The 26,114-nt window shown below is 35.3% G+C and overlaps 3 protein-coding genes across 11 annotated transcripts; 1 reads left to right on the forward strand and 2 right to left on the reverse strand.

The window, feature by feature from the left end:
• Positions 1-2,565: 2,565 nt before the first annotated feature.
• On the forward strand, positions 2,566-4,804 carry LOC107490573 (protein-S-isoprenylcysteine O-methyltransferase B). Of its 2 annotated transcripts, XM_052261271.1 has the most exons (3): positions 2,566-2,800; positions 3,543-3,624; positions 3,749-4,804. In XM_052261271.1, exons 2-3 carry the CDS (start codon positions 3,543-3,545, stop codon positions 4,333-4,335), a joined length of 669 nt encoding a protein of 222 aa, XP_052117231.1. In that variant the 5' UTR covers positions 2,566-2,800; the 3' UTR covers positions 4,336-4,804. The 2 variants fall into 2 exon arrangements, with proteins under 2 accessions (XP_052117231.1, XP_015966833.1); XM_016111347.3 differs by lacking the exon at positions 3,543-3,624 and having other exon boundaries at positions 3,625-4,804.
• A 615-nt stretch (positions 4,805-5,419) lies between these two features.
• On the reverse strand, positions 5,420-9,275 carry LOC107490571 (DNA polymerase epsilon subunit B). Its single transcript, XM_052261478.1, has 13 exons — positions 9,014-9,275; positions 8,736-8,916; positions 8,093-8,246; positions 7,847-7,979; positions 7,618-7,694; positions 7,249-7,353; positions 7,059-7,139; positions 6,824-6,954; positions 6,588-6,682; positions 6,401-6,500; positions 6,161-6,275; positions 5,953-6,063; positions 5,420-5,793 (listed from the first exon to the last, which is right to left on the reverse strand). Exons 1-13 carry the CDS (start codon positions 9,183-9,185, stop codon positions 5,653-5,655), a joined length of 1,596 nt encoding a protein of 531 aa, XP_052117438.1. The 5' UTR covers positions 9,186-9,275; the 3' UTR covers positions 5,420-5,652.
• A 1,332-nt stretch (positions 9,276-10,607) lies between these two features.
• LOC110281348 (pentatricopeptide repeat-containing protein At1g73400, mitochondrial-like) lies at positions 10,608-19,907 on the reverse strand. Of its 8 annotated transcripts, XR_008009492.1 has the most exons (8): positions 17,354-17,768; positions 15,799-15,971; positions 12,767-12,900; positions 12,551-12,608; positions 12,163-12,370; positions 11,920-12,026; positions 11,656-11,713; positions 10,608-11,031 (listed from the first exon to the last, which is right to left on the reverse strand). XR_008009492.1 is itself a non-coding variant. In XM_052262038.1 (2 exons), the coding sequence occupies exon 2, from the start codon at positions 15,698-15,700 to the stop codon at positions 13,940-13,942; it is 1,761 nt and encodes a 586-aa protein (XP_052117998.1). In that variant the 5' UTR covers positions 15,701-15,971; positions 19,501-19,907; the 3' UTR covers positions 12,915-13,939. The 8 variants fall into 8 exon arrangements, 2 of the variants coding, with proteins under 2 accessions (XP_052117998.1, XP_052117997.1); XR_008009490.1 differs by lacking the exon at positions 11,656-11,713; XR_008009489.1 differs by having other exon boundaries at positions 11,920-12,370.
• Positions 19,908-26,114: the final 6,207 nt, after the last annotated feature.

Consider the following 26,114-nt stretch of genomic DNA (forward strand, 5'->3'; position numbering starts at 1 on the left):
TATGTTTGTTTCGTAGGTCGTGTCTGGAGCTACCTATATGTTTTTTTAGAACTCTATATTCACATGTATATTATCTTTTCTGTGCACTGTTATCTACTCTTTCTATGCTTAACCGTTTCGAGTGTGATGCATCTTTTGAGTTCTGTTTTGCTTAACTTTTTTTCTAAGATTCTTAGTTAAATTTCTTTTCATATATGTCTATGTACGTATTTTTACTATTAGAGGTCGTAATACCTCACCACCTTTCACCACCTCAGATTTACAAACTTAAGCATAAAGCTATATGTGGTAAGGTATTACATAAAGCAGCTATACCTTAGTGTTAGATGAGTGATCAATAGCTAATAAGATCATTCACATTCAATCACAGAGTTAGAAAGAACTCTTGTTCATCATTACTTAAATTACAAGTTATTATTACTGTCATTCTGTTCTTGTTTTTTGTTTTTTTAGTTTTTATTTTTTATTTTTTTATTTTTTGCTCTTTCTTCATCCTCAAACCATTGAGATAAAATTTCTATATAAAGTGAGTTTTAGAATAAGAATTTAATTTTGATATAATGTCAGTAAAAAATATTTTTATATGTGTATTTAATTATATAATATTACAACAATAAAAATAATATTTTTTATATTAATACGTGAATGTTCATTAAAAAAATAAATATAATTATACAACAAATATATAAAACATTTTATATTATTAATATATCAAAATTAAACTCTTAAATTAATAATATAAAAAATCTAAATTTAGTGAGAGAATTGCAAGCATCACCAAGAAGTATATATTTTAACGATTATATTATATTTATATCAAAATTAGTCACTAAAGTCAACCATCAAGATAAAATATATATTAAAATATAAATACACATTGAAAATAAATTAAATTATATATATATTTATACCCAAATATATTGATGCTGATTTTGGTGTACGAATAGCATTTTTAATTTTTTTAATATCTTCTTGATCACAAGCTTCCATATGGATAATGGATAATGCACTTAACAAAAAATCTTTTTATGTTATAAAAGTAGTGAAATAATTTATTTGTCAATAGCATGTGGATCATAATTAATAAACTTCCAATATGACCCATAATTTTCGACTTAAGTGTTGTAGCGATGTAATGATCCCCTAGATGATTAATTAGTCTCCCTAGGATGATTGCAATTGCAACATTTTTGTCACATATATATTGATTTGGACACATGAAAGCCTTATATTCCTTTGTAACAACTCCATCTAAGATGACCATTCTGAAAAAAGATTATACAATCTTCTACATCACTCAATGACTAGTTGACTAGTATTTGTGATACTAGTGGTACAATAATCACAAAGATATTATTATTCCACTCAATTCTACAAACATATAATTTTCCAAGTTAGGAATTTGGAATTGAACTCTTATGTGTAAATGCCGCGTTGGAGCGCAAAGCGCAAATGAAGGAATGTTACTCATGAGTTCACCATTATTTTGAATTTTTGATGTGGCATTTTCTTATTATTGTGGCTCATATGGTTGTAGCCGTCAAATTTTTAATTATGCTAAAAATACAAATGAGAGTGTACAGCAGTAATAGAAATATTATATATAGTTACTTTTTTTTTTTCAAATGGGACCTTTTCCTAATTCCTGTCACATTGTGACCCACACAAACACCAAATTAATAACTCTATCTTTGACTAAAAACTGATAATAATGCTGTTTAATGGCCCTATTTATTGTTATCTATTACCATCCAATAAAATTAAACGTGTTTGTATTAACTACTAAGGAGCCAAGGAACCTTTGTGTGTTTGTTATTTGTATTTCCATTCTATGTCCTGTAGCTGTAAGTGGTAACTATTAAGGGACCTATATTTATATTCGAGCCACTTAAAAAAAAAAGATGACACGATACAAAATAAAACCAAAATAAGATAAAAATCAAACAAAAATCATTCTGTTTCAATTTAATTTTCTGATATAATAGTTAAATAAATTACTGTATCTTTTTTTCTTTACACCCAACTTTTTCAAAAATTCAAAGAAAATTTTATTCAAAAAATATGTATAAGATATAGAGATTTTATATTTTTTAATTTCAATATTCTAACTCATAAATTTACCAAGACAAAGTGAACTAAATTACAAATGACCTAAAACGATAACACTAACAACAATAATAACACTAACAACAACAATAATAAAGTGATGCAAATTTGGTCTAATTTGTCTAACTAGAATCTTCAATGCGGTTTTCTATAGTCATTAACTAATATTTTTTATAATTAGTCGTGGATTGAAATTTTATTAAAAATTTACCACTAATCAATAATGTATGTATAAGGTAAAATTTAAATTCCAACATTTAAGCGGATTGGTGACCTTAGACGAACTCAAACGGTTTATTTGTTTCCCATTATTTTTGGTAGCCATCGGATTTATTTTTCAAAGAAAATATTTGGGCCGAGAGCTGCAGCATATTGGGCCTAAGACTTTTGGGAAACTCTTCATGATCCAAAAATTTTCTCAACAAATATTCAAACCAAAAAAACATAGGTTTCACATTTTCATTCTTCTCGTTGTCACACTGCAACTCTGATCCCTCTTTTGACGCACAATCTCAATCTTATTTTGTGCGTCTTTCTTCAAATCAAATCCTCTCACAACGAATCGCACCTTTCTCATTTCGATGCCCTCATCCTTTCGATTCTTTTCTGTTACCAGATAGGAATCCACGGCGCGCTTGGGTTGACAAAAATTCGAGAAAGTGGAGAGCTGGACGCTAAGAATTTGCGTTTCAAGGTTAATTCATTTCTGGACAGTGATCTTCGCTTCTTTGTTTTCTACCGCATGGTTCATTTACCATTTCAAAAGTCTTTTTTATGCTTTTGTTTTACGATGCTAGATAAGTTTGCGTATTTATTATTTTCCTAGAGTTTTTTTTATTATTATTATTACTTTGGGTTGGGATCTATCTTTTTGTAATGGAACTGATAAAATTTTGTGAAGGGTTGAAATGAAAAGGCATCGTTTGCTTCTGTTCATTTTTGTGGTGATTATCTTGTTCCGTTCATGTCCCATTTAATTGGTAACTTCTAACACTTCTATTTTTGCATATCAATATGTATATAAAACTTTGAAAGTATATGTTTGATCATATAATTTGGACGGATATTGAATTCATGGACCAGAACACTAGAATTTGAAATAGAGTTTAAATTTATTTAGCTTATTAAATGGATTCTTTGTTGTAAATTGGTTTGTTGAAATTTTGGTTTTCGTTTCAATCCAATGGGAAACCAACTATTCAATTGTTTACAAAGTTATAATTTATCTATCTTGTCTACCTATGGATAATTGAAGTATTTTTCCCTCCACAAAGTTAATGGCATGTTGGACTTCCGATCCTTGAGCCTTGTTTTATTTTTGCATTGAACAACTTATCGGAACCGATTATCTTAGCATGAACAAGCCGTGTAGTTTTTGCTTGCTTGAGAAATAAGCTCAATTGTTTTTGATATACCCCGTATCCATACTTTTGCAGATGTCCTACTACTTGAAGCTTATTCTTGGTGACATAATACAATATCGAGCTCTAATTTTACATTACTCGGCATCTTTTTCAGGTTCAAATTGTACCTCAGATATTTTTCACCAGCAAAGTCTTTCTGTGGCATAGCAAATTACATTAGAACTAATCACACTGCAAAACAGCAGAAACTTATTCACTTTATTTGGCAAAAATGACAGAAATCTTCAGCTACACAGCTTGCAGACAGTTATCTCAGATGTTCCTTGCAATACTTTTCTTTCACACTTCTGAATTCATTCTAGCAATCGTTATTCATGGGAGATCAAATGTAACCCTGAGTTCCCTTCTAATTAGTGCACACTATATTTTGGCAATGATCTTTTCATTGGCAGAATACATTTTTGAGATTGTTTTCTTTCCAGAGTTAAAGGAATATTGGGTTATTAGTAATGTGGGCCTGGCAATAGTTGTGATTGGGGAAGTTATAAGGAAGTTGGCTATTTTAACAGCAGGGCACGCCTTTACTCATCTTATAAGGACTCACCGTCATGATGATCACCGCCTGGTTACTCACGGTATATATGGATTTATGCGCCATCCAGGGTACTCTGGTTTCTTCATTTGGTCTGTTGGTACTCAAATAATGCTTTGCAACCCCATATCAGTTGTTGCATTTGCAGTTGTTGTCTGGCGCTTTTTCGCTAAGCGAATACCCTATGAAGAGTATTTCCTGAGGCGGTTTTTCGGACGTGACTACAAGGAATATGCCAAAAAAGTGGGGTCTGGGGTTCCCTTTATTAATTGAAAAGACTAGCCAATTTGATGAGCTGAACTATATCTTCACAGTGATCCATGCTAATCAAGAATGTTTGAATTGTTTCTATTGAGAAGATTTGAGCCATGCTTCATATTGTTTTCAACACGTCTAATTGGCTATGCCTTCATTGTATGCAGCTGTGCTTGTATGGAACATCTGAAAATAAGGTTGGCTTAGGTGACCAAGATTAGTTTCATGGTCTAGATCAGAGATCGATGGGCATCTAGCAAGCCTACAAATTTTGCCAGTGGACACATTCCTCGGGTGCATTAAATAATGCTCAATTGCTCAGGCATGTTCAAACCAATAAAATTTAGCTACTATTTAACTAGGATCTTCGTTTTCGTGTACAAGTTTCTGCCATTGGCAATGTAGTTGGATTCAACCTAGCACTTATGTAAACTTTCATTTGTAACTTGAAGGAAAATGCTTACAAATCAGAGAAATTACGTCACAACATTGTAGTTTGTGTGAACAATGCTAAAATATAAAGATGGTCGAATTTTATTCCTCACTTAGACTTAAACTGTAAACTTAATATTCCCATCAAAACTCAATGAACATGCTTAAGGTTATCGAGAGCAACTGCACGTTTCTTAAAACATTCTTATTTCCTAAAAAAAAAGTTGTGAATTATTTCTTAAATAAATACGTACAAACCATACGAGGGAAACGCAATAAAAAAGTACATAGAAACCATACATATTTTCTTACGAACAAAGAAATATAGGTTCATTACAAATCCATTTTTAAAATCCAAGGCGAAAACCATCCTATTGGTTGCATACTTATTTGGAGAGAAGGGTGAAAAACAGTAATTGAGGTTTAGATTATCTGTAGTTAAACCCTTTGATGGTTAGGATCAAAAGGTACAAATAAGGCTTCAGGCAGCCTCAGGCTAGACAATTACGAATTCTTACATTATCTAGCAAAACCTCAATTAACAGGGCTGAACATGTTGAATGTGTCAAGGTGGTCATCCCTATCCCCAGTAAGTTTCCTCCTTGATGAATCTTAAAGCCTTGGTTGATATCTCAATTATTTATTGTTATAGAACTATTTAAAGAGCAAATTTCCTGTAGTATGCACTAAAAATAATTATCCAAATAAAATTAAACTGTCTCAACTAGGCTAACATTCCTACTATACAACAATTTTCTCTGGTTGGCCAAGGTAATTAAGCTATATTATACATTAACAGCTGTGGCACGAAAGAACAGCGATGCACCGATACCAGACTCATCTCTCCTGGATATCTGATTAAAGAATGGTTAGAGAATGACAAAACCAAGAGGAACTATCCTGTTACAAGGCTGACAATTCAACTTCCTGAGAGCAAGGCCGGTATGCCACAAAAGTGCTGTCAATTGAGAAGGAACCAGTGTTGAAACAAGTGATTCCTGTGTACTTGAATGCCTTCTGCTGACTTCTGTCTCCCAAGACAATCTGCAACGATAGATAGATCACAGCATGAAAACCAGCATCAGATTACTTGCACTCCGCCATGGTTAGCCCAGGGCATTTAACATTGCCATTGCTTAATTCTCATTTACGTTCCCATTATTCACGTTGAGGATAATAACATGATTAAAATATAAGCAGTACCATGTGCGGAGTTGGATAAAGATAAAGGCAGTGGTCATAGTTCCAGATGATCGGTTGTACAGTTAGAGGGAGTGGACAGAGATGAGACTGATGGGTCATGGTAGCCACAAGCTGAAATTTAAACCATTTCCATTAGAATTTTCTCAGATTTTTAAAACCAAAATTGACATGTTAATAAAAGAAATCGCGCGGAAAAAGGAAATATTACATGCTGAAAAGGATCATCAGTTTCTTCCATAGAAGGTGGCATTAAACATGATCGACGCATTCTATACAGCATATCCTGGCGGAAAAATACAATTTCTTGAGTATAGAACTTGACCCTGCAACCAAAAAGTTATTTGTTGTAAGAACAATCAGAAAGACATCAGCTGTCACAGCAACTAGGAAGCACATAAATATACAACTGAAGATGTCCCATGCAATCCTATTCAAATTGACCATTAACCTGCAGGGATTGCTTGAGAATATGGCATTTGGTATGTGATTTTGGAGCTCCTCTGTCAAATATTTCGGTAGAGCACGTCTAGGCAGAACTGTTGAAGGGCCTGGGAAAAAAAATTTCCGAAAGTGTTGTCACAAATATTGCAGAAAATAAAAATAGAAATTGTAAGTGATTATCAAGAATCAACTACCTGCATCATCAGGACCTGGAATAAACAGGAATTTACTGTGCTCTGTTAGCCGTGGATGGGCAGCAATTAGTTGCCCTAGCTTTCCAAACTGTGACCTGCATAAAGAGGCTTTCCAATTATTGTCCTTTTCAAAGCAATAAGTAATAACAATGGTGTTTATTAGTGCTGTTATAATGATAACGACAAATCACTTCAGAATCCATGAGAGAAGTAATAACATCTTAAGTGAAACTCACCTGAGGGTTGAATAAGCATGAAACGCAAGGTTACATGGATGAGAAGAGAAGTTCCCCATGAAGACAAATAAGGAAGGAACAACTTCCACACTCTCAAAACCATCAAGCACAGTCTCCAGCTTTCCCATAGCCTTCTCTACGGAGAAACAGCATCAAGATTATAACAATCTAGCTTGAAAATAAAGGAGCTAGAGAAAAGAGAAGAAAAAATAAAGAAAATGACAACTCAAAATACCTCTTCATTGTCTAGCCAAATATCAGACAGAATAACAAACATATCATTGACTGCTTTTTTCTCCATGTCTGCCAGTCTGATCTATTGTAATAGTAAAGGATAATAAATCTCACTTGAGTACATTCCTAGACACACTTAAATTTCATAAAAATTAACATGCTACCGAATAAAAAGGAGATAGTAAGGATACAGTTTCCTCTTTCGTTAAAGTACCACTACCGAAAAAATCATGCCCTGCAATTTGTCTAAGTGACTTATCCCTATCCTCCAGTGGGGGAAATCCACACGTTAACACCTGAAGACAGATGCATCAATTATCAAACCATCTCAACTAAAAATAAAAACAGATTAAACAGCAAGATTAAAACTTAAAAGCAAGACACAGTTAACCTTAATATTTCTTCATGCTAAATTTCTTTATAAGATAAATCCTTAATAGAAGGAACAAAGAACTTTTATATGATTCAATTTACACCTAAGAAAAACTGTGTTCATTTAGGTGTAAAAAAGTGCATAAGATAATGGATTTTGAGATAGAGCAGAGTATGCTAAGAAGAACCTGAAATATTCCCGATGCCAGCATCTCGCCTTCAGCAACAACTATGGTGTTCTCAGAAAAGAATCCTGTAGTTATCTTGTATTGATAGTCAAAGAAACTGATAATATTACATGCGTGCCTATAAGAAATACATGTTGTGGCTTGCACATTTTATAATATATATCACCACCACCACCATCAACAAAAGTCACAATAGCAACAATAATAAGTAATGATTGTCAAAAGGATATAGCATTAGACAAATTAATTTCAACTGAAGCGGTAAGATCTTCTAAATAAAAATGTCCATCCTCCAGCTGAGATATTACTCCCATTACCCATTTTCTACCCGTTTGTCCAACCAGAGATTGGATAGGAGATATCTGACAAAGACAACATAGCATACTACACGATTATTTTCTTCGGATTCTCCGCATTATATCAAACAAACTAATAGATTAAAAGTTCATAGGCTTGTTGCAGCATCCGCCAATACCTCACAGCTCCCAAAATGTGAAAATTCTGATTCAAAAGCAGGTTTCGAAAAATTCTGATCTCGAGAGAGCCTCTGGAACAACAACAAAAACCTATCCCTATACAAGGCCGCTTTTGCTGATGCGTCACCGTGAATAGGCAAGCTGCCTGTGTGCCTGAAATGAAAAACACAAACCTATTTTTGCACCATATGATAAACAAATCCAAGTGCAGGACAACAAACATTAAAAAAATATATATATTCAAACTATAACTCATCAACAGATTTCCACTAATATAGCAAAGTTCCTCAGCTTTTGTGCACTGAAACTTCCTATGTTAATAGAGCTCCGTCTTATTTTTAATAACATCGCTATGAAGCCTACAACCAGGCAAGACAGATAAAATTTACTCATTGCACAAACACATAGCAAACAAAATGAGACCTTTTTTGTTCATTGTAAATATTTTATCAGAAGTTCCAATTTTGGTAATTTACCCAAAATTGTATTTATTTTTTTCATCAATTAAACACATTCTTTTGTTTCATTTGCCAGAACCTCAGTCATTGTTCAGTCTTTACCACCAGAATGAAAATTAAACAAGGGAAAACTTTGAGGGATAAAGAAAAGAGGGCAAAATAAAAGGAAGAAAAAGTAACCTACTCGTAGAACTGCTTTCTAATAGGGTCGTATCTGAACTTGGGGACCAGGAACGCATCGACGACGCGAATGGCAGAACCGCCGGCAGAGCATGGATCGGAGCTCTCCTCGACAGCCGCATCAGCTTCCAACAGCCGGCTCACCACACGGTGCACCGGCTCTTTCTCGATTATAGTGGATTTCTCTGCAATTTTTTTTTTTTCATCAGAATTCAGAAAACTATATTCCAATTGAAATTGGAAGAAATGTTAAATGAAAGGAGAGTGAGGAAATGAGGTTACGAGATTCGAGTTCGAGTTCGAGTTCGTCGAGGAGGAGATCGATGGCTTCGTCCTCATCGGAGCCTTCGAATCGAGAGACGAAGGAGAGGATCTCGTCAAGAGCTTCGACTTTGAGGACGCGCCCTCTGATCTTGCACTTCCTCTGCACCTTCTTCCTCGTCGAAGCACTCATCTCGCTCTCTCTCTCTCTCTCAAGGTTTCTGTCTCTGGATTTCTTTCTCACTCACAGTCACACAGTCTGAGTGTTGTTGGTAGCTGGTAGGGACGGGTCGGCGGGAAAAACCTCTGATTATTTGGGAGAAACGGCGGGAAAATTGTGAGTGAGTAGAATTACTAGAATGCCCATAATAGGAACTGTACTGTAATTGAGTAGAACTGCCCATAACCCTAGTAATGACCTGGGCCTGGGCCTGGGCCCATCTGGTTATTGCTCTCACACCTCCCAAAAAATAACCTAAATGCATTACACATAGATTCTTAATTAAAAATAATAACACAATATTGCATTATTTATTTTGTTGACAAATCAAATACGTGCAAATTTTTTTTTATAAATTTATTTTGTTTGTAATGTAAACAAAATATGTATATACCTATTACTTTTATAATAATAACAAGATATGTAATACAACGTAAAAATATAAATAATATTTAAATTACATATAATGGTAAATATTAATTTAATTTGTTTATTTAATAAAAATCCGCTTGTTTCATTAAACAACTTATTCTTTTGCATATGGTGATTTAGGAGATGAGTGGTGAAGAAAGATATTTTGATTATATGTGATAATTAAGGAAATTGGTAACTAAATAACTACTACAAAAGATGTTTGGTGATTGGTGAACTAAATTTTGATTTGTTTTCCTAACTATTTTTAAAGTTGAACAAGGTTATGTAAGCTCAATTAAAGTCTGCTTGACAATGACAAGTACTTGATTAGCCCAACGATACTAGTATGCAACTAAGTTTAAACTAGGCAAGATCAACAGCTTTTGTAGGGGGGAAATAGATAGAACAGAGTTCAACATCTTATTAGTGGTGATAACCATTTTTTTTTATCCAAAAGTTAATGATATTTGTAAATCATAAATCATTCTAATAGTAAAATCCCAACAAAAAGGCTGATTGTCTAGTAGTTTGTAAAAGTGACAAAATTAGGACTCTTGAGAAAGTTATCACTACTAATTCTGACAAATAATATAAAAAAAAAGAAAAACATTACAACACCGTCATATTATGGTTAACAACTGCCCCAAATGGCTTTTGTAAATTGTATCTGTATATTGAATACATAAAACATTAAAGGCGAGTATTTTTCTTTATCAGTTCATGACCAACAAAACACCATTATACATGAGTCAGAGTCGCCAACTGTAATAATTAGGATTCTGAATACAATTTAAACATATCTGCACCAAATGCTACTTTAAAAAAAGGTTAAATTACTCTCACTCATATAGTTTCATTTAATTTTCAATTAAGTTCTTCGGAACTAAATGAACCTTTAAAAACTAAAGGTTAGAAGTTAGAACTGATCAGAAATTACAAGAAAAACTAAAGGAAACTTGTATTATTCTTATATGAGTGTACAATATCACTTCTCAGACAAGTTCATTTCAACCATCAAACATTGCAATATCACTGACTTATAAAGATTTGGAGGAGAAAAAATTACGTTTAACACAACCTTCTCACTTACAGTGACATGGCATGAGGGATATGTAAAGACCGACAACAAAGCAGAGGTAAGAGGAGTAATAAATCTTCTCTAACTCTAAAAAGCAACGCTATCATACTTCAACAATATCTAACTAAGAATACACAAATACATTCAAATGGATTGAAAAGTTTGAGAGTTTGACCACAAATAAAGTTCAAAGAGCCATGTCACCATGTCAATAAGAGCTCCGTGGCGACCACCAAAGCTAAGCTGCAGAATTGTTGCTTCAGTATCCGAGTCTTGATCTATCAGTACTATTGGCATGGGAACACTATCAAGATTGTCACTGGATTTCTACAGTAAAAATTAACCAATCAAATGTCAAAAGAACTCCATATATAAAAGCATGACAAAACTTAGAGGACTTGAGAAAAGAAAAAGTTAACAAAAGTCCAAATGCTTGACAAAAGCAATATTCAGTTGGGGCAGCCACCATATTTGACTGCCACAAACTCAATTGCATGGATAATTGGAAACATCATGTGAATAGAATACATAGTGGACATGTAAATTATACAGCAATAGTCTACATTTCAGCTAAATTTCAAAAGAAAAAAGAAAAAAATGTTGAAGACCTACATATCACATTCTCAATGACATATAAAGCTTATGAGAAAAATGATCATCATAATATTGTGACCACAAAATGTCAACTGAATGAAGGGTTAATAACTCAAAACAAAACAAAGAAAAAAACAAAAAGATGAGTTTAAATATATTTATAGGTCTATGATTATTAGTTCGGCACAAATTGAAATAGAACAACCAACTAACCATAAAGTGATGACATATTGCCTCCATAAGAAGAAATTATATTAGAATAGAAGATAAATTTTGATTTTGCTAACAGAGGACAAAAGAAATTAAAATAACAATAATATCACACTATCACAAAAAATTAATGGAAAGCAAGACTACCTATTTGTCAAAGCTACTTCATCGTGCATTGCCAACAAAACTCCACTACATGTAATGTCTGTAGCTCAAATTGGTAGTTTACAGCTGAATTTGTTAGTACAATTTATATGTCTAACGTTTACTATTCTACTTTAGCAATTAGACACATTTTTTGTTATGGAATTGTATGAACCAAATAACAATTAAATCATTAAATGAAAATACCACATAGAAGAAAAATTAGAACTTCAAGATAGTAAAAAAAAAAAAAAATTGAATTATGACCTGATCAAGAGCCTTCTAAGGTGGAACTGGAAGGAAGTCATCTCAGAGTTTAAAATCATTATCATGTCCAAACTTTCTTAGAACTGTCCAAAATGTCTCTGTACTTCCTAAACCATAAACAAAATTACAAAGAGCTTCCTAAAGCATAAACAAAATTACAAAATGCCGTCATTGTTATGCAATTCAAAAGCTAAATTATTACTTTTTGTATCACTAAAAAGGAACAAATGTGAAACAACTAACCTCACCCCAGAATGACCGTGATTGAGAGCAACAGCTCATTGATAACACTTAAGGGCGCTGTTAGTATCAATGGAAATGCAGCCATAATAATGACCCAGATATTTTAAAGTTTCTCCATTCTTAGGGTTTAATTTGGCTGTTTCAATGAAATGTTCAGCCGCTTTTTTCATGGTCCATTCACTTCTCCTTTTTCCCATAAGAATAAGTCCTAAATCATTGCATCACATATTTATCAAACATGAAAGACTTGAAAGTGAACAAATGAATAATAGGTATGGTAGTAAATCAAGAAAGAATGCTCAAAATAGAGCCTTCTCTGTTTTTTTTTCTCTTTAATTTTTTGTTACTAAAGTAGAAGATAGGAATAAAGCTCTTAGTTACAACTTACCAATACTCAAGTATGCTCAGAATAACTCCCTTGCACTGCTTCTGAGGGGTAAGCCTCCCTTGAACCAAAGAAGTGCACAACACCATGACACAAAGTTTCACATATCAATTTTCAACACAAAATTCACTTCACAATCCGCCTAAACCGTGGGAAAAACCAAAAAACAAAAGGGATACTGCAAAATTGTTCAAAAATGGCTAGAAAGCTTTCACTTACCAGCATAAGTTTTCTCCAGAACTCACTTAATTCACAGTCTTCATTTTGCACCTGATCTTGTTCTCATCCTCCACTGGCTTCTCCTTCCTCTTATCTTCTTCTGAACCAACACCCTCCATACCCAAATCTCAAAGCTTCCAATTGTACAAAATACAAAAAGCCAGAAACAAATAATCACAGAAATCTCCCAAAAATGAATTCATTTAGGGTTTATTACTGCTACTCAAAGAAGAGGGAGAAAAATAACTAAATCTAATATATGATTTGATTAATCAGGAAATCAACGCATTGAACAGGAAGCGATCAAATCAAATACTGACATTGAAGAGTTGAAATGGATCTGTGATAGGTGTTGTCGAACGCACACACACAAACACACACACACTCACACTCTTGTCGACCATTTGAAGCTCCACTTGTTGAGCAACCAACCACCTACTACATTCTTATCATATATTAATAGATAGATACAGAAAGCAATCAAAGTAAAGATCTCGCATTAAGTCACTTGCCTAGTTACCTGATCTAAACTCTCCAGCAAAACAAACTACCCTCTTTAACAAAGTGAATGAAGAAATGAGGAAATGGAAATAGGAAAATACAATGTGACCAAAAGTTTAGAAAGGAAAAGTATAATGATCTTATTGAAATGAAGGCCCACTTGTTATTATTGTTATACAATGAGATAATTCCGAAGGAAGGCACAGCATACTGTAGCCTCATCAAAATGCCAAACAGAATCTCACAAATGGAACTATTAAAAGTTCACAACCACAATGCATGAGGCCATAAAATCCAGGCATGGATCTTCAAATCTCTAGATCAGCAGGATGCATCAACTAAGCAGCAATGCACAATCAAACTGCATCATCGAAGCTTCCAGAATTTCAATGGACGAGCTAAAAGTGAGCAAAAATAAGATCCAGTGATGAAAATTTTCGCACTTTATAGCATAACAAGTCAAGCACATTAGATGCGCACCTAGTTGTTGTCATGAAATAGTCCGATAAATGGTGCAGTGATGAACTTTAAGGTGTATGAAATCATGAAAAACCTGCCATGGTTGCAGGTAATATTCATTGAACCTATCATCAAAAGAGCTGTCCTAACTTTGTGTCTTCGCCTCCTCCAGGGTCCGATGACAACTAGTAGCACAAACCAATCAAGAACTTATTACTTTCCTCTCAAACTCATGCTCTTACGCTTCTGGCTTAGTGCATAACGTCTTGCCATAGCATGATTATAGAACTTCCTCATGTGATCTGAAAGCTTGTGAATGGCATGGAGATCACCAATTGTCGAGAGTTGCATCAAAAAGGAATCGAACTTCCTATATGGCAACTTTATTCCCTTGTTTATCACTTCTTCCAAAAGAATAAAAGCGTCGTCAATTCTATTGCAGTGAAATAGCCCCTCAACCATCACACAGTAAGTGTGTGTGTCCGGTCTGCAACCTCGCTCCTCCATTTCGTGCCAAGTCTCAAATGCCCCATCAGGATCATCCATATCAAAAAACATTGAAATCAGCATATTATAAGTCTGAACACTAGGAAGGCAACCGAATTCAATCATTCTTCCATATAGTTTAAGGGCTTCCTCAGACTTCTTATTGTCACAAAGGACCTTGAGGAAACAATTATAAGTAACAATATCTGGAGGGTAACCTTTATTTCCCATCTCATCCAAGAACTTGTAAGCTTCATCTATCTTTCCATTCAAACACATCCCTTCAATTATATCCTTGTATGTTGAAACATCAGGAAGGCAACCATTGCTAATCATATGCCCCATAAGTTCAAAACACTCCTCCATTCTATCATTTTGCACAAGCGCCACAATTACAATTGCATAAGTCTTTGCAGTGGGAGAAGATATGGTTGAACCTTTCGTTCTCATAAATTCGAAAAGATTTAGTGCCTCGGTTATCATCCCTGCCTTGAAAAAGGTATCAAGGGCGGTGTTGTAAGTGAAATTGTCAGGCTTATGACCCAATTCAATCATCTCTTCCAGGAATTTCATTGCCCTAGTCGGGTTTCTAACCCTACACCAGCCAAAAACCAATATATTGTGTGTATCTGCATTCGGCTTGATCTTTTTCCTAACTTTCTTATACAGACCTTCAGCATCCTCAACTAAGCAACACTTGCACAGGGCATCCAAGAGCAAGTTAAATGCATTTATTTCTGGCTGCGTCTTCACTCTTATCCTCTTCTTCTTCGCAAACTTCTGCACACGAGTCAGATACTTCTCTGTATACCTCCTCAAAATCGTCAAGAGGACTTCAACTGGCACCGTGTTCTTGTTATGCCTCTTCATATACTCCAGCATGTCGCAAACTATCCGGAACTGCTTAGTCTTGTACTTAGTACAAGATAAGATGTCCATCATATCATTATAAGCACAAGGCTCATGTGAATAATTCTGTTGACAGCCAGCCCAAGTGAAGAACCGAAATGCAATCTTTTCGTCATAACGAAGCCTATGCAACACCCCAGTAACCAATGGGGTAGACAATGGAACACCCAATTGATCAAGGGCATTTTCCAAATTGTTAAAACCTAGTGAACTATCCATCACAGAGTTGTAAACCTCATCAACATAACTCTCTAAACCATTAACTTCTTCAACATTCACACTAAAGCTAGAATTTTGGATCACTGAGACAGTTTCTGAACAATAATTCCGCATTGGAACATGTTTACCAAAAGAGTGAATATGCAGTGATGAAGACTGAATTAAGTAAACACAAGAAGCATGTGATCTTGAAATATGGCAAGGGGAGTGCTGAAAAGAAGAAAAAACTGGCAATTGAAGTGTGGTTTCAGTTTGAGGTGGAGCTTGAAGGGTTAATGGAGAAAAGGAAGGACTTTTCAGATAGTTTAGGTACCTATGAAACATACCCACCATCGTTTTGCTTCTTGAAATCGAAGGCATTGATGAAATAGATTATAGCAATACAAATTTGGATTGTGGGTATGTGTAGGTTTTATGCGAAGTACTTAGAAACAGAGGAATGGGAGGGAAGACCTTACAGTGACTGATGATGCAGCTCCATTCCAAATTCGGCGTCGTTTTTGAGAGGGAAGACCGGAGGGGGCCAAAGAGTAGCATAAGGCATAGTTGTCAGAACCAAACCGATGATCGAGACTATCAGGTCACTAATTCAACCGGTGGATTACAGGTTGAACCGACTGACCCGATCCAACTTAAATAAAAATATGAAATAGTCAAAAACTTAAAATTAAATTTGAAATATATATATATCTTCACCTACACTTTAACAACAATCAAGTCTCAATTTTTAAAATAGCTAATACGAAAATAGACATATTAGTCAACACTACAATAATGTCTTAACTTGACGCAATAATAGTGAGAATCAATTAGGCAATTAGCTACCAATTCCAATTAAGAAATTAACAATCACACTGCAGCAACAGAGCCTATTAACAATTAATCAATTAGGCAATTAACAATCAATTCTAACATACCCTATTATCTAATTATAATCACACTATCACATTAACAATCAATTAGGCAATTAGCAATCGATTCCAATTAGGCAATTAACAATCACATTGTAGCAACGAAGCCTATTAACGATTAATAATCAATTAGGCAATTAACAATCAATTCTAACCATGGTAATTTCAGGGCCCTCAAAATTAAAATTGAAAATAATATCATAAACCACGAAGTAAAACTAATAACTAAATACCAACGCATTTTCTTTCGAAATTCAAAATTAGCAAACCAACACAAAATCAGCAGGATAACTAAATTAGTAATAGTTGCGAGAACCGAACCGGTTATTGAACCGGTCCGGTGACAGGTTCAGTGGTTCAATGGTCCAACCGTGGTTAAACCGTGGCTGAACCGGTTTAATTAAATATACAATAAAATTATAAAAAAAATTCTACCTCAATGACAAACACAGCACAATGTTCTACCACCAAACAAAAAACCTTGAACAATGCAGCAGATAATGAAAACAACACAGCAAATGCACCAACCAGAGCAACAATTCTCCATTCAAAGAGATATAAAATCTGATTTTATCTTCAATGACTCAAGATAATTCATGCAAATTGAACAAATAAAAAATAATTCTCCCACTTCTTGACCCAACTTATAAATCAATTACATCCACGTCACAATTCTAAAAACAATTATGTTCTATATACTCTAAAAATCAGACAAAATGGTGAAGAAAGAACTTAGGAACAAGAAGACTTCAACACCAAGAGAGCAACACCCCCAAAAATTTTGAAAAAAAAAATTCCTTCGAAAACAAAACTCCAGAATTACAAAAAAGCAACACCACCAAAAATGTTCAGAAATCAAAACATCAAGAATCCCTAAAGCAACAACGAACAGGGGTACTCTTAGGAACCCATCACAGAAGCAATATTCAACAAGTTTTCCTCACACAAGAATCACATAAGCAAAAATCACAGGGTGGCTTTCATTTTTCCATGACTTCGTATCCTATACAATATGATGTGAATTCTGTGAATCGTCCTCATGATGTGAAAATGTTTTCAGTTTCCAATCAAGCAATTTCAGTTTTCTGTGGGGAATCCATACCTGAAGAACCACTTTGCATCGACTGGTCAGGATATAGGCAGTGCTAATGTGAAGCAGACATTTTTTGGGGAATACCAATTACACCACCTCATTCAGTTCTTCCAACCATCGGTGCTGTTGCTGAACGGTTATTTGAGTTTGTCCTTGAATTTTTATGCGTGCAGTGCACGGACTTGTATCAATTATTTTAATCTGCGGTTGACGACGACGACAAGGGCAGAGGCGAGCTTGACGACAACAGCTGCTCCGAACCAACCTTCTGCGACGCGAGGAAAAGAGCAGATCTTCGAGTGGCGAGAATGTCCACCGCTGGTTGTCACCACCGGCGCTAATAGTGGTGGAGGCTAACGGGTGGAGACGTGGCTGTGCTCTGCGCTCTGATAGGGTTACAATCTTAGGGTTGGATTTTTCATTTTTGTGAGAGAGAAGGGAGAGGGGAGGGGGGGGGGNGAGGGGGGTGGGTTAGCTTAGGTTAGTGGTGTTTTTTTTTTTTCCTGGGCATCGAAACGACGCCGTTTCTGGGGGTATATGACAAAACCGGACCTTTAGAAAACCCACCCGGTTCGGCCAATTTTTTCAGGATGGTTCTGAACAAGGTTCTGAGAACCGGACCGGTAATCAAACCGCTTTAGTTACTGGTTCACTGGTTTACCGGTCTAACCAGTGGTTCAACCGAAAAAACCGTTTTAAAATAGAATAATAAATAAATTATAAATATGCAAGTATTAAGTTGAGGGTATAAGGTAGTATGAAGTTTTTCTAATGGAGTGGTGAATTACTCTTAGGATTTTCCTTTTTCTATATTAAATGCAAAATTGCCAGATGAAAGCATGATACCAAGCAAGTACAATTCCTCATCAGTACACAAAATGTTAAAAGAAATATCTGACAAGAATAGGAAGAATATCAAATGAATTATCATAAATCCAACTAAAAAATAAACATAGTACTCGGATAAATAAATTTGATAACATTATTAATAACAAAGTTGGTAGTGGACAAGTGCTAGAAAGGTTTCACCAAGTGAAGGTGCATACAGGCTTTTAGAGACAATAGACTTGGATTTGTGCAGTAGCATTTTGGATGAGTTGTTTTGAAGACCATTTGGTAAAACTAAGCTTTGAATAGGTACAATACAGGCTTCACCAAATGCTCATAACACACAGAAAGACAGTTTCTCAAGATATATAAATAAGTGCTCATCCTCTGAAAATAATCATCTGAATCGGTATAAGGCAGGAAAAAATGACCATAAGTCCCTTTACCTAAGTCAAAATAAACAACCATATCTGAACTCAACAATCAGCATTCAGCACTAAACATTACAAAACATTAACCAATAATCACACTAAACCTGCAACCAGCAATTACAAAACACCAACAAACATGAGTACATTATAAAACATTCCAAAACAGTGATGACACTAAACCTGCATAGTAAATAATCTCAAAGACAATGATCACCAATATCCAGCAAATAAACAATAAATACACAACAACAATTTAGCAAATAAACAAGAATAGGACCTAAATAGAAAATCCAACAAATTAAGTCGCAGCAACCTAACAATTTGACAAATTAAAACAACAGCAGCCCAACAATTTACCAAATTATCAACTTAACAAATTCAAGAACAGAAAATCACAACAAAACAAAAAAGTAAAAGTAACAGAAGAACACAAGAACAATTAGCAAATTAACAAGTTCACAATAATAGTTAAAAAATTTACCAGAACACTAATGCAAGTAGAATCATCATGCTAATATGTTTTCTGCAAAGATGCTATTTGTACAGCTAAAATTTCCTAATTACTATGATCCAATTATTCTAATTTCACATGCAATCAACTTAGTAAGTTTTTAAAAGCTAGAAATTATAAAACCAACCAGAAATATGGTTAAAGCATTTCATCAAACATGTTGAGTGCGGTAAAATTAAAACCAAATAAGAGAATTCAATGCTTAATTTCAATGTAATAGAGAAGAGAACATAACTATTGTAACTTTAATTTAGTCTATGAAAAAATCCAAACCACTACCAAATCAAATAATTACTTATTGTAATAGAAATCAGAAGTTGCAGAGTTTGAAGAAGAGTATTGGTGTTATGTGAGTGTATTGTCTGGTGGCGGGTTAGGAAACTCACGGCGGGGACAACAGAGAGCAGTTCGACGGCTGAGTGGAGGCGCGGGTTGGTCGCAGAGTTTGAAGCAGAGCAACGTGGCTTCCAGACGAACGCGAACTCGAACGGTGAACAGCGAGTGAACGCGAACGGTGAACGCGGAGCGAACGCGAACGTGAACGGAAAACAAACGGCGACGGAAGCGCGGGTGAGCAGACAAAGACGATGGACGCCGAGCTCGAGGAAGCAACCGCGATCGGTGACAGCGAACAGGGGTTGAAGACTTGGAGCACGAGGGAAGCTAGATGACGGATGGCGAACTTTGAGTGCGACGGACGGCGGCAGTATGCCACTCCTTGTGGCGGTGGTGTAGGCTTACAGTGCTAGGGTTTTGTGGTTGCGTTTGTGTGATTTCTCTGACTGAAAGAAAGAAAGGGAGAACGGGAGAAAGAAACGAAGGAGCTACGGCTACCCTCTTTTGTGTAAACCGACCGGGCTCCGGTTCGGTCTGACCGACCGGTTCTTGTCCGGTTCAACTTTTTTTGCCGGTTTTCTGATTAGCGGTTTATTATGTCTGACCGGACCGTTAATGCTGCCGGTTCGTGGTTAAATCGATCTGACTGGTCGGTCCAGTCCGGTTTTTAGAACTTGGTTCTGAAGGTCAATCGGACCGCCTATATGATCGATTTTCGGTTAATCGGGTTGAACCGGTCAATCCGGTCTGATTTCCAAAACCTTACAGTAATTAGCAAGGACTAAATCCTCATTTTGGTCCCTGAGATTCACGCGATTACTCACTTTGGTCTCCAAATTTCAAAATTACCTATACTGGTCCTTCAGATTCAAGTTTGGGCACCAATATGGTCCCTCGACACTTTCTGGTGATGATTAGGCAAATGGAGTGCTGAGATGACACCGTTCCTGTCACGTTGGACGTTGTAACGGCTAGTTGATGTGGCGAGAGTTGTATTTGTATCCAATTTAGTCCTCCCTTGTTAAAACTTTGTCATTATAACTCAGATAAATAATAAGATAATTAGGATTTTAGGAACTAAATTGGATACAAATACAACTCTCGCCACGTCAACTAGCCATTGCAGCGACCAGCATGATAGGAAGAGTGTCATCTTAGCACTTTGTTTGCCTTATCATCGTCGAAAATAGTCAAGGGACCACATTGGTGCCCGAACTTAAATCTGGAGGACCAATATAGGTAATTTTGAATTTCATGGACCAAAATGAGTAATCGCGTGAATCTCAAGAACTAAAATGGGGATTTAGTCAATTAGCAAGCTTCCCATTCAACAAATTAAAGTCTCCATTTCAACAAATTCATACTGATTCTCATCAGTTTCATTTCTTGTATGCCTGTATGGTTTAAAATTCAGTCCAAACAAACCAGAAAATCGGGTCACCCATTTTTCAGTCTCACTGTCCAAATCGGTCCGATTTTTTCAACTATGACATAAGGAAAAAACAAAGCAATGAGCCTTCTCCCTTTTTCTAAAAGAAAAACAAATCACTCCTTTTAATTAACTTGAACGAAAAAAAGGATAAAAGTAACTTTTTTTGTGAAAATATAATGAAAATTGTGAGAACCGAATTGATAGTTGAACTAGTCAAGTTACTGGTCTATTAGTTAATTAGTTCAATCAATGAATTATTGGTTGAACCAATAAAATCGATCCTACATAAATAAAAAATAAAAAAAAAGTAAAAAATTTAAAACTAAAATTTGAAATACATATGTATGTTCACTAATATTTTATTATGTAAATATTTAAAATATTTAATATTTATTTTAGTAATGGTATAAATTCTAATAAGGGTTAAGTACGATCTTAGTCCTTAAGGTATTGGTCGAAATTTTTTTCGTCTCCAACTTTTTTTTACATAAAAAATCGTCTCTAAAGTTTAACTTAGTTTTAAAATTGTTATTTTTACTTAAATTTTAAATTTTATTACCAAATTACTCCTATTCAAAAATTTTATAAAACAAAAAAAATAAAGAAAACGGATGAAAGAGAAAGGGAATCACGCGAGGGGGGAGGAAAGAAGAAGAAGGGGAAGGGAAGAAGGGAAAGAAAGGAAGAGGGGGAAAATGGGGGACGACGCCGACGAAGTTTGGAGCCACTGTCGCCGTCGGAAATCAGGACCAGAGGGAGAAAGAGCCGCTGCGAGTGCACCAAACTCAGCTCCTCTGCAACAACCTCCGCTCCGTCATTCGCGTTGTCGCCGAAGTCACCCTCGACCGCTTTTCGCCCTCCTATGTTGTTGCTGCCGTAATGACGGCGTCTTCTGCCAAGTCTTTTCCATTACCACCACTGATGATTTTCGCAAGTTTTGGAACCTTCTAGAGTCGTCTAAAGGGGACTTGCTCTAGATCCTCAGCATCTTTGATTGCAAAGGTACCAACCTCTCTCTCCCTCCAATTGCTGAAGGACCCTGCTGAAGCTACAATGGAACTTGGTTAATCAGATTGGAAAATCTATCCTCCTTAGGGTTCCAATTTCGCTTCTATTTCCAATTTTGTTAATAAGATTATTGTTAAACCCACCAATTCTGATTCTGATTTTGTTAATCCATTGTTAATCACATTGTTTTCAATTCTAATTCTATATCTTATTTTGTTAACCTATTGTTCTTCTGCTTCTGTTTCTTCTGCTTATGTTTTTTATACTTCTGATTTTATTTATATTTTTGCTTCTATTTTTGTTTCCAATCCTATTTATGTTTCTGTTTCTATTTCTGTTTTTGTTTTTATTTTTTTGTTTATTACATTATTTTATGCTTCATTGTTGTTGCTGAAGATATTTTAAAACTAAATTAAACTTTATAGACGATTTTCTATGTAAAAAAAAGGTTAGAGACGAAAAAAATTTTTTTGTCTATACCTTAAAGACCAAAAATCATACTTAACATTTTTAATAAAATAAACATATAAAATTATAATACAATAAAAATGCTAATAATAAAATTAAAAAAATAATATTATTATTAAAATAACAAGTGGCTTAGTGCTAGAGTGGCATGCCTAATAAGGCTCATGTTCAAGGTTTGAATTTTTGCTGTTGCATTATTTGGAAAATATCACCGGTTTTTCAGTTGTAATGGCCGGTCTAATTTGATTTTTATAACAACGATGAAAGTAGATAAATAAGAATATATATGAGAATATAAAAAAGTTATATCTTGATGATATTCTCATAATATAACACTTAGTAATGTATGAGAATAGATTTTCTTTTAAAAAAAACGAAACACAAGAGTTAAGATAATGTAAATTTGAAGTGTATTGAAATTTTTTCTTTAAGATATATTTATAGATGAATGTTTTAAAACAAATAATAGTAAGATATTATTTATTTAATTCAAAAAATATCACTAGTTTTTTATTGAACCGGTAGGTCCAATTCAATTTTTACGACTACGACAAAAATAGATAATAGGATATATATATATATATGAGAATATAAAAGAATTATATCTTGACGATATCATACAATATAACACTTGATAATTTATGAAAATAGATTTTCTCTTACAGAAAAACGATACACAAGAGTTAAGATAATGTAAACTTGTTATAATGAGATATTATTTACTTAATTCACTTACTAATGAGTGGAATCACATTATGAAAATTCATGTCTTATTAATTAATAATATTTTTGTATAGATACCTGGAAGGAGAGCTCAGCCTCTGGGAGTCGACGCCAAGTTATTGTTTTTGGGGCCGACCTTCAAGTCTTATGATAACCCGAGCTTTACTCTAAAAGAGTGTCCAATTGCGTAGAGCTTTGAGCAAGAAACAGGGAGAGTGTACCTGCAAAGGCACTCCGAATCTTAAGTTAGTATTGAGAATTCAGTCTGTCTTCAGGATAGAAGATCATACCTTTTATAGGTGATAGTGTGTAAATCGGTTATGTTCCTGCTTTATTGCCTGTATTAAAGAGCAATAATAAGGGTTTGGACGTTTCACTTTTGTGAAGCAGTCCGTTAAGCTGATTTGTAACGTTAATTTTTGATAAATGACATTGATTGTTGATTTGTAACTGCAACGATGATTAATAACGTAAATTGCCGAGTAATGACTAAAATGCCGACTTATAACGCCAAATATCTGGGTAATAGATGTGAATAATGGCGAGTTATGAGTGATAAAACCGATTTATGACATAGGATTTGTAGTGGCCGGACCACAGCCCCCAAGCTTAGTCTGGGAAAATGTTTAATGAAGTAGGTTGAGATTTTAATTGCATATGAGTCGGCTACTGAACAGTTCGGCGTGTGCTTCTACCTTGTAGCCCCCAGGTCAAGGTGCTTTATTGAACAGTTACTAAGACTGTAGGCTTTCATGATTAGGATAGAGAAAATAACTAAGTGATGGCATTAATGAGTTTGCGTGTTTCCAATGTGGGCTTTATTGGGTTTGATGTGACTGATTTGATGGGAAGTGGAAGCGAGATTTTTGGGTTAAAGTGATGGAATTAAAGGTTAGAAATTCTGAAGGTTTGCATGTTTGCTGTTTTGTGTTTTCTCAAGCGTTTTCAGCAAAAAATGAGTAAAAGAGGTGAGTGTTTTTAGTTCTACTTGGTTTTTCTGTCTAATCGTGTTTTCTTCTTCTTCTTCTCTGCTTCTGTTTTTTCAAATGGGTTATGAGAAAGAAACGAAAGGGGAGGTAGACTGGTCCTATGAGTGGGTGAATGATGATGTAAGGGATCATCTTTCTCTATTTTTGGATGTTGGTGCTGTAAATGAAATAGATAAGTCTAAGGTTGTTAGGGTTAGTTCTGGGGTTCGATTGGATTTACTCCCTTATACGGTTGATGATAGGGTTTTTCATAGAGGGGGGGGTTTTGAGCATTTCTTTATGTATAGTTGTGTTTTGGAGGAGCTAAGGGTGAGAGTTCCTTTCAGTGATTTTGAGTGTATAGTTTTGAAGCAGTTGAACTGTGCGCCCTCACATCTTCATCCCAATGGTTGGGCCTTCCTGCGGGCGTTTGAGATTCTTATGGAATATTTGGAACAGAAACCGTCAGTGGAGTTGTTTTTCTCACTGTTTCAGGCGAAGGGTGTTTGGAAGGGTGGCTGGGTGAATTTGAACAGTTCTCCGGGGTTTGCTTTGTTCAAGTTGTACAAATCGTCTTTTAAGAATTTTAAGGAAATGTACCTTAAGGTCAGTAGCTGTGAGGATGATTTTCTGTTCTATGTGGACGAGCATCTGGGGGAAAAATTTCCTCTCTGGTGGTGTTCAGAGCCTCAAAATATTTTAGGGCCTCAGATTATAAGTCCAAAAGATGAGTGCATAATTGAGTTTTTAACTGAAGTGGTTGATCGAAAGGAGTTGATTTCTGTTTATGATCTGCTGCAGTGGGAGGAGAATAAGGTTGCTGTGATAGATTATCTGGGTAAGATTTTGAATTGTGGATGTTGTGTCATATTTGAGGTTTTTTGAGTAGGTTTATATTTTCTTTGTTTTTCAGGTGGTAAATACCCTGGTGTATCTGCGGCGAGTTTGAGGTCTCGGGTGAAGAGTAAGGGTTTGGAGAAAGAAGTATCTTCATCAAAGGCAGACAAGGTCGGCGTTGGCGAGGTTGATCAGCCAAGGCCAGGGAGGAGGAAAGTTATTGCTAAGAAGAGAAAAGGTGATCTGGTTGATTTGTCCGATGTTTCTGATGATGAGAAAGATGATGTTCCAATGGAGGAGGTTCATAAGTTTTGTGATAACCAGAAGAAGTTGCATGGTTTTGTTGAGCGGAGTGAGGGGTCGTCGCTCTGGGGAAAGGATTATCCTTTTATGATTACTGCTGATGAAGTTTGCCAAACCCCTGCCGATGTTAATTTGGCTGAAGAGGTGGGGGATGTGGTAGTTGATCAGTATATGCAGGTAATCTTTTACCCTTTTGTTTGATAATCTTGTGGGTGATCACGTTTAATTCTGTGTTTGTTAGTTGAAGGTTGTGGGTCTGAGGCTTGCCAGTTTAGGGCAGAGCCGAGAGAAGAAACATCGTCAAGTAGCCGAGCAAAAGCCGGACTTGGAGGAACAATTGAGGCTGAAGGCTGCCAAGGTTTCAGAATTGGAGAGTAAGCTAGATCGAGTTGAGAAAGATTTAAAATTGATGAAAGAGAATTATGCCAAAGAGGTGGAAGATGTTAAAAAGAAGGAAGCGGATTTGTCTAGTATGAGTACTCGGGTAGTGGAGTTGACTGCAGAATTGAAAAGCTTAGAAAAGAGCAAGAAAACAGCGATCCTGGACTCCTTCATTGAGGGGTTCAAAAGAGCTTCTCTGCAAGCCAGGTTCATGGGTCCTAATGTTGATCTTGATCAGATGGACCCTGGTAAGATTGTTCGTGACGGGGTTATGGTTGAAGATGATGGTGCTGAAGAGGAGGCAGATAAAAATAGTTTATTTAGTGTGTATGTTTGGTTAAAACATGTATTTTGTTGGGTTGCTTTGCACCTGGAGTGAGCTTTTGACTGTGCTGTCTATGAAACAGTTTTATTTTGTTTTTGGTTATGTTAACTTTTATGAAAACATATATATTGATAGGTGGATGTTGCGTAATTTCTGATTGGTGTTTATTCCGAATGATATGGCTTTCGATTAGTATCGAATGTTTTGTATGGTAGGTAA

Source organism: Arachis duranensis, chromosome 5 (genome assembly GCF_000817695.3).
Source record: "Arachis duranensis cultivar V14167 chromosome 5, aradu.V14167.gnm2.J7QH, whole genome shotgun sequence".
Classification (NCBI taxonomy): Eukaryota; Viridiplantae; Streptophyta; class Magnoliopsida; order Fabales; family Fabaceae; genus Arachis; species Arachis duranensis.

Bases quoted from the DNA above. Each gene is read 5' to 3' on its own strand.
- LOC107490571 (XM_052261478.1), bottom strand. From the start codon at position 9,185: ATGAGTGCTTCGACGAGGAAGAAGGTGCAGAGGAAGTGCAAGATCAGA. The intron at 7,695-7,846 runs TATCCTTTTGAC...ACTATCAATACA, and splicing joins AATTAATTTGTCTAATGCTA to AGATAACTACAGGATTCTTT. The intron at 7,140-7,248 runs GTATCCTTACTA...CTATTACAATAG, and splicing joins CTTTAACGAAAGAGGAAACT to ATCAGACTGGCAGACATGGA.
- LOC110281348 (XM_052262038.1), bottom strand. From the start codon at position 15,700: ATGCCTTCGATTTCAAGAAGCAAAACGATGGTGGGTATGTTTCATAGG.
- LOC107490573 (XM_052261271.1), top strand. From the start codon at position 3,543: ATGTCCTACTACTTGAAGCTTATTCTTGGTGACATAATACAATATCGA. The intron at 3,625-3,748 runs GTTCAAATTGTA...CAAAAATGACAG, and splicing joins TTACTCGGCATCTTTTTCAG to AAATCTTCAGCTACACAGCT.